At 38.6% G+C, this 7907-nt stretch overlaps 1 protein-coding gene across 1 annotated transcript; it reads left to right on the top strand.

Annotated features, from left to right (window-relative positions):
* Positions 1-297: 297 nt before the first annotated feature.
* Positions 298-5034, top strand: LOC137744061 (putative glutamate carboxypeptidase AMP1). The gene is made up of 10 exons (XM_068483921.2): positions 298-1407; positions 2305-2551; positions 2716-2864; positions 2989-3057; positions 3149-3236; positions 3330-3413; positions 3535-3623; positions 3954-4067; positions 4301-4435; positions 4599-5034. The coding sequence occupies exons 1-10, from the start codon at positions 442-444 to the stop codon at positions 4779-4781; spliced, it is 2124 nt and encodes a 707-aa protein (XP_068340022.2). The 5' UTR covers positions 298-441; the 3' UTR covers positions 4782-5034.
* Positions 5035-7907: the final 2873 nt, after the last annotated feature.

Below are 7907 nucleotides of genomic sequence, written 5' to 3'. Positions count from 1 at the left end.
TACCCGTGCTAAAAATATCACTTCACTAAATTTTAGTTGATTTTTATCAATTTATTACTTTATAAGTAAATATTAGCAATATTATAAGAAAGTGTTATTGACACTCCAAAAATTTCATTCTATACTCCTCACAAGTGTATTTTTCTTTCCAAATATAGAAAATTTAGAGTGTAGAATGAGATTTTTTAAGTACCAATAACAATTCCTATATTATAAAAAGGAAACTATTCAATTTTAATATGAAATAGTATCTCCCACCGAAACTCCCACAACTAGTGTTAGGCCAGCAGCCCAAAAGTCCCAAAAAACCCCCATTGAAACCACCACCCACACCTCTATCTCTCCTCCTCCCCCATCTCTCTCTCTCTCTCTCTCTCTCTCTCTAAAACCCAACCCTCTCGCTCTCCTTTCCACAACCAGCCTAGACTGTAAAAAGTCAAAATGGGTCAACCCTTCCCCAACTCCACCACCCTCTTCACTTCAAGGCCCTCACCCACATGCACCTTCTTCTCCCTCCTCATCGTCTGCATTCTGGGTTTTTATACCCTGCATTCCCCCCAGCCTGCAGTCTCCTCAAATTCCCACTCTGCCTTCCTATTCCGCCAGATTTTCCTCTCCCACGCCACCAACGCCACCCTCTCCTCCTACCTTCGCGCCCTCACCCTCCACCCCCACCTCGCCGGCACCCCGCCCTCCCTCGACACCGCCAACTTCGTCCGGGCCCACTTCCTGGGCCTGAGACTCGACACCCGCTCGGCCCACTACAACGCCCTCCTCTCCTACCCACTCCACTCGGCACTCTCCGCGCATTTTAGCAACGGCTCCCGCGTGGACATCCCGTTAACCGAGCCCGGCCTTAACAATGACCTCGACGGCGTCGTTCCGCCGTACCACGCCTACTCCCCCTCCGGATCGGCGCACGCTAAGCTGGCCTTCGCCAACCACGGCACGGACGAGGACTATCGTGCGCTGGGGGAGCTCGGGGTGAGCGTCAGCGGGTGCGTGGTGATTGTTAGGAGAGGCGATGACGTGTCCAGAGGTGAAGTGGTCCGGAAGGCCGAGCAAAACGGTGCGCTGGCTGTGCTATTGTACACCGAGGGGGGCGATGGTGATGCAAGTGGGGGGTTTAAGAAGGGTTTTGAGAGAGGGTTTGTGATGAACGGCGTGGGGGACCCATTGAGTCCCGGGTGGGCCGGGGTCGATGGAGCCGAGAGGCTGGACCTGGATGACCCTGAGGTTTTGAAGAAGTTTCCGAAAATTCCATCCATGCCGCTGTCCGCAGAGGCCGCCGAGACCCTTCTGGGGTGGCTCGGAGGGGCTACCGTGCCGCCAGCGTGGCGGGAATCGCTGCCCGCCGCAGTGGGCGGTGTCGGGCCAGGACCGACAGTGGTGAATTTCACTTACCAGGTTGGGCTTTGTTGGTGCCCATTTTTCTTTGTTGCATGGATTTTAGTCAAATGTTGTGTGAAAGGTGGTGGCTTGGAAACTTCTGCTTGTGGCAATGTGTGGTTTTTTTGACTTTGGTGTTTTCTGTTATTTCTGTTATGTTATCCAGACTGGTGGTTGTGTAAAGTTTAGTCAAATTTGGATGTGGGTTATAAATTCAGCTCTGCGTTTGGGATTTTTGCTAGAAACATATAATTTTGTGAAAAAGCTTTGAGATTTTTGCCAATTTTAGGAGAGTTGCTGACTTGGGGTGAAATTTTAATCGAATTTGGAAATATTTGCTTGGTTTGGTTGGTATATATCTCAATTTGCAACCGTTAGCTGAGAATCAGATATTTACTGGGACAAATACCAGTTGTGGGTTTCCATTACTTGCATATATTTTCAGGAAATGAAGCCAATACGAGTTTTTCGGGCATTAGCTTTAAAGAGAAGGAATGTTGAGTAAGAAATGCCAATTGATTTTTGTATATGAGATTGGTGACATTTCCATAACCATACAATAGTGCGAATTTGGAGCGCCATAATTTTCATATTTATTGTTGAATTCCATTCTCCTGTTTTATGAGTACGTATGTCTCTTGTATTGTTTCCGAGAGCTTTTCTTTTAGTCTCTCTGTTAGAAATCTATTGTTCTGTCGCTTTGTGTTGCTTCGTCTACCATCGGTGTCTTGTTTATAGAAATACCCCTCCACAATCTTTTAAATACTCATCTTTTGATTTGAATATTTTGTTCACTTACCTATTAGATTTTCTGAAAAAACAAGAGGAATTATATTTACGCCTGCCTGGGATAATATCCTTACTTGCTCCCTCTCTCCTTGTATATAACTTATACTTTCTGTGTCTTAATTTTAGGGGGAGAAAAAGGTGGTGAAGATTCACAATGTTTTTGCTGTCATAAGAGGTTCAGAGGAGCCCGACCGCTATGTGCTGCTTGGCAACCATAGAGATGCGTGGACGTTTGGGGCTGTTGACCCCAATAGTGGAACTGCAGCATTACTTGACATTGCTCGTAGATATTCTCTTTTGTTGCGTTCGGGTTGGAATCCTAGGAGGACAATTATTCTCTGTAGTTGGGACGCAGAAGAGTTTGGAATGGTAGGTGATTCTCCATTTTCATTACCAAAAATGAGTCTGGGCAGTCAGTCGTTTTGCATCAGATGGTTAAGTGACTTTTATTACATAATAGTTAGGTTGATTAATTAGAATACTTGAATTTATTGATCTCTCAAGGTAAAATTCATTATGTTCGGTGCTCTCAGGTAGGATCTACTGAGTGGGTTGAACAGAACATTGCTAATCTGGGTTCCAAAACTGTTGCCTACCTCAATGTAGATTGTGCGGTTCAAGGGCCAGGGTTTTTTGTTCGAGCAACTCCTCAGCTGGACAATCTCATCCTTGAGGTTACAAAGATGGTAAATAAATTAATCATAAACATTAACCGCACTTCTAAAAAAGTTAAGGTCAGTTTATTTCAATATGAGTCACTGTTGGCGCCTGGTATTGTCTAACATTGACTGCTATTTAATCTGACTTCAGGTTAAAGATCCCGACTCTGTCGGTGCCACTGTATATGAGAAATGGATGACAGAAAATAGAAGTATTGATGTAAGTGATGATTTTCCCATTCTTGCTCCATACTTTCATGTGGTATCCTACTATGACAGTTTTGGTCACATGTTCTGTAATGGATTTGCAGATCCAAAGACTCAGCGCTGTGGATTCTGATTTTGCCCCATTTTTGCAACATGCAGGGATTCCTTCCACGGATATGTACTATGGAATTGGTACACCTCTTATTTCCTTCTAGTAAGTCGGATAGAAAAATTGAGTTTTATATTAATAATGCGGTAGTGTGATGAATATTCATTCTTGTTCAGATTTTCCTGTTTATCACACTGCATTTGACGCCTATGAGTGGATGACAAACTTTGGAGATCCTTTGTTTCAAAGACATGTGGCTGGTACGCATACTTTTTACAGACTTATCTACAAAACTATTTGTTGCCTAGTTTCGTTAATAGATTTGAAGACTGTTGCCTTACTGTTAAAACTTCAATGTAACTTCTCCTGTGGTTATCTCAGTTGCTGGAATATGGGGACTTGTAGCCCTCCACCTGGCTGACGATTCAATTATACCTTTCAATTTCCTCTCTTATGCGGATCAGTTAAAGGTGTGAATCTTCTCCGAATTTTGTTATTAACTTCTTAAATTATTTTTGGTGAAATACTGACAGTTACCATTTTTACTTATGGCTTTTGTTTTAGTATAATCAATTAAAATTGAGAGACAAACGGAATGCAAGCATTTAATTTTTATAATAGATAGAATGAAATGATGTAATACGAAAATTATTTAAAGGCATTCGCCGTCATCAGTTAATGAATTTGTCAAGAATACTATACTTGTGGGTAAAAAAAGGGGTAGTCTTGGCTTTTTCGTGCATATGGTTGGTCCTTTTTAAACTAAATGCTAAACCTACATCTTTACTAATTTTGGGCAGCATTATAAAGATGTTTTGAGCAACTTGTTGGACGGGGGTGTATCTCTACATCCCCTCACAACAGCTATTCAGGAGTTTGCCTATGCCGCCAAAGAAGCTGAAGATGAAGCACAGGTAAAATCTTCAAAAATAGACATATTAACACTCTTTGTTGCCGTCTATTAGTTAAATAATGTCAAGGGTCAACATGTCAATTTCGATATCGTGTTGGATTTAACAAGTGAAATTCTAATGACTTGCATACAGCACTGCATTGATTTATTTTCTCTCCTTGTTCTGAAGCGGAAGAAGCATAAACCTTCTGGGAAATTCTGTGAAATTTATCCTTCTTATTTTATGGAGTGCAGAAGCTGAGGGAGCAAGAAAATACAAGTGAGCTTGTAATTTTGAAGAAACGGGCACTGAATGATCGGCTGATGCTTGCAGAAAGAGGCTTCCTGGATTCAGGTGGACTTCAAGGAAGACAGTGGTTCAAGCATCTTGTAAGTAATTTTCCTTTTCCTTTATTTCCTAAAGCTGATTGAAAATTATTAGATATTTATTATGGTAGTTCAAACGAAAAGAGAGAGAGGGAGTCGAAACAAAGAACGAGAGACGAAGTGTTCATACAAACGCATTGCATGATCATTTCCCATCTTCCTGTAGGTGTATGGGCCTCCTGGTGAGCATGGAAGCAAACTATCCTTCTTTCCCGGAGTAGGCGATGCAATGCTTCGAGCAAAGAGAATGAGCAGGAGAGAAGGGCAGGCCAAAATTCAGCATGAGATCTGGAGAGTTGCCAGAGCCATACAGAGGGCTGCGAATTCCCTGGGAGGAGACGTTTTCTGATATTCATGTATACAGAGCCGGTGGGGGATCTGCTCCCGGGTCGTCACTCTGCTGCATCTGGCCCGCAGTTTAGGCGCCTTTGGGAGGCAGGGAGTGTGAAGAAAAAGAAGAAACCTCGGAAACATTCTGGTGCTGGCCTGTATTTATGAGCATTGAGTAGAAGATTATGTAACTTTTTTGCCCTGTAATATAAACTCACAGTTTTTGTAAATACTAACTTAGTTATTCCCTTTAAACTCACAACTTTCACCGAGGGAAGAGTTTGATGTACCTTCCTTATCAAAAACTATATTTAGCGTTTTAGATGAGTGATGAAGTGTTTTCTGCAAAAAAACACATAACTGGTGCTTCTAAAATGCACTTCAGGTTAGGATTGGGTTTAAAAAATCGAAAACCGAAAAAAATGGGACCTAACACCAAACTGAAACTGAAAAACAATTCTTACATCTGGACATACAAATCAACTTTCCAAAAAACTTCTAAAATGTATATTTAGCCTTTTCTGCAAAATTTGATGGTGGCTGACTCAGAAACCACTTAACAATTCTTATATAATCTGGACGTACAAATCCACGACGGAGACAAGTAATAGAATTATAAATAAAAGGGAATTTTAACGAAAAGGGCTTGACATTATTCATTCTTAATCAAAATAACATTTTGTATATGAAAAGTTCATAATGGATCAAACTCTTTTCTTTATTTACTCTTATGCCATTTTTATTATTGTAGCGGGGTTCACAATGATATTGATATTTCTGTCTGGAAATGCACGATGCTATTCAACTTATGCTAATTTGCTGCGAGTTCTTCATACTTCCATCATGTTGTCAATGTTATGCAGCTCTTCTTCTGTCAAATTGTTCTAGTACTGTTCATCGTCTTCTACTAACTCTGCATCTCTTTCTCTATCTTCTTTCACTTTGTAATACATTTATGCTGTTTCTTCTTTGAAATTTTGAGGCTTCTAATAGGGCTAATGACTGATTCTTGTCTTACTGTAAATATACTAATACCATATCATACCTAAAATCTTCAAACTCATCTAAGGCTAACATTTGGACCCCTCGAAATTTTAGAATATTTTTGTATGAAGGAGTCCACCTATGTGAAGAGATAGGAGATAGTCTAAATGATTCTTCATTGATCATGACTATATGTCTAGCTTTCTCCTTATGCATATGTATATACCAATCTGAATGACTACTAATAAAATTTATGCAAATTTCTTTCCATCTTTCTAGATAATTTTCTGCTACTTTTAAAAGCTTTTCAGGCAATAATTCTAGTTGGGAGACATGGTTGATGAATATTTTATCAAGATAGCCAAACTCTAATAGTAAGGCTGGGGTAACTTTTACCACATTATGTTTTTCTTGATGCTCATAACTAAAATGCCATGGTCTATAATCTCTCATGTTAATCATGGCCACAACTATCCTAACTTCTGGTTTACAATACAATTCTCTGTACTATCACAAAGACATGACAGATACATCTTTGTAATAATATCCATCTCTGGTTTTGGATCAAAGATGGACTGATACAAAGCACATTGTAATTGTAATTGTAACACTTTCATGAACTTTGATGATCTGCTCAGGATCTCATTTTGCATATATGGTGACATTATTCTTAATTTTGCTTTTGAAATTTCTTTTAATAGGATATCATCTATTATTAAGTCTAAAGATATATTCCTAAGAAAGCTTTCATATGTTTTTTGTTTTTCTTTGTTACTCAGATGCTGATGCTGCTCATTATTTTAATGCTACTCCATTTCAATGTCTTCTTCTAAGAGCTCAATCTTAATCTCTTATATGGGCTCATTAGCCTCTTATTCTATGGGTTCAATAACCTCTTTTTCACTATTTTTATGCTGATCAGTTTCCAAACATATTTTCAATTCTCTTTTTAGGATGTCACTTACCTTATGCTGAATTTTAAGAGTTTGGAGTTCTTGGTTTTTTTTTTTTCTTTTCTTTTCTGTGCTCAAGAGAATGAATATGATGATGGCTTTGATGGATACTAAAATTAAAACTATCAAACTCTTATTCTAAGTCTCTAATTAGTTTTTCATGACCTAATCTCATGCTTGACTGTTTGATTTGGATATTCCAAAAATTATCTAGGAGAACCTGCTGCCTATTAGAAAGCCCTGGTACTCTTAACCTATGCCTTAAAGTTGGATTTCTAATTCCTTCAACAATGGACCTAACCTCCTGCTTAGCTGTTTGATTTGGATATTCCAAAAATTATCTAGGAGAACCTGTTGCCTATCAGAAAACCCTGGTACTTTTAACCTATGCCTTAGAGTTGGATTTCTAATTCCTTCAACAATATTGCCATTAAAGTTGAAAGTTGGTACTGGTGGTGATGCTGGTCTGCTTATGCTATTTTGGAATTCATTGAATGGTGGAGGTCCATGGTACATCATTATGCTATTGAAGTGTGTTCTTCTGCCTTGTGGTCTTATGCCATTTAAGGATGATGGTCCACGATATTTCATTCATGTTCAACAAATTAATCTTGATAAGATATCAGGTAATGTATTGTCTTTACCTTTTATATGTTCGAATATTGGTTTAAAATCATTTCCTGTAATTAAATCAACAAAATTAACCTATCTTCGGGCTGTCTGTTTATTAGCATGTATCTTGTTATAATGAGAAACTATATTTTGACAATATGTTCTAATCGTAGATATTTCATTATGTAAAAATAAAGAGAATGCTTCAAGTAAATTAATTATTCTTAAAATTTCAAAATCTGTTTATGGTAATCTTGACTGTACAAATTTTCCTAATGAATATCTACAAACTTGTTCGTCAGACTTTGGAACTCCTTATGTTTTTCTGGTATAGTATGTCTGCCCATCCTAATGATGAAGCATATGTTTCAACTATTTTATAACTATCATCTAATGGTAATGTTAATGGCTTAAGTTGAGTAATTTCTTCCTTTATATTTTGAACTAATTTAATATATGCACTTTTAAAATACTTTTGTCATGTTTTGCTAGTTTTGCTATGTAATATTGATATTTTTCTCCCTAAACCAAGGATAAAATTTCTTGCATAATTTAACAATCCAAAAAATGCTTGTAACTGTTTCTTATCTTCTAAC

The sequence above is a fragment of the Pyrus communis genome, chromosome 12 (assembly GCF_041283825.1).
Source record: "Pyrus communis isolate YQ-2024b chromosome 12, ASM4128382v1, whole genome shotgun sequence".
Classification (NCBI taxonomy): Eukaryota; Viridiplantae; Streptophyta; class Magnoliopsida; order Rosales; family Rosaceae; genus Pyrus; species Pyrus communis.
The sequence above is the reverse complement of the archived record's forward strand: the minus strand, read 5'-3'. Positions and strand labels throughout refer to the sequence as shown.

Coding starts and splice junctions, on each gene's coding strand:
- LOC137744061 (XM_068483921.2), top strand. CDS start 442: ATGGGTCAACCCTTCCCCAACTCCACCACCCTCTTCACTTCAAGGCCC. Junction 2,552..2,715: donor AGAAGAGTTTGGAATGGTAG/GTGATTCTCCAT, acceptor GCTCTCAGGTAG/GATCTACTGAGTGGGTTGAA. Junction 4,068..4,300: donor AAGCTGAAGATGAAGCACAG/GTAAAATCTTCA, acceptor TATGGAGTGCAG/AAGCTGAGGGAGCAAGAAAA.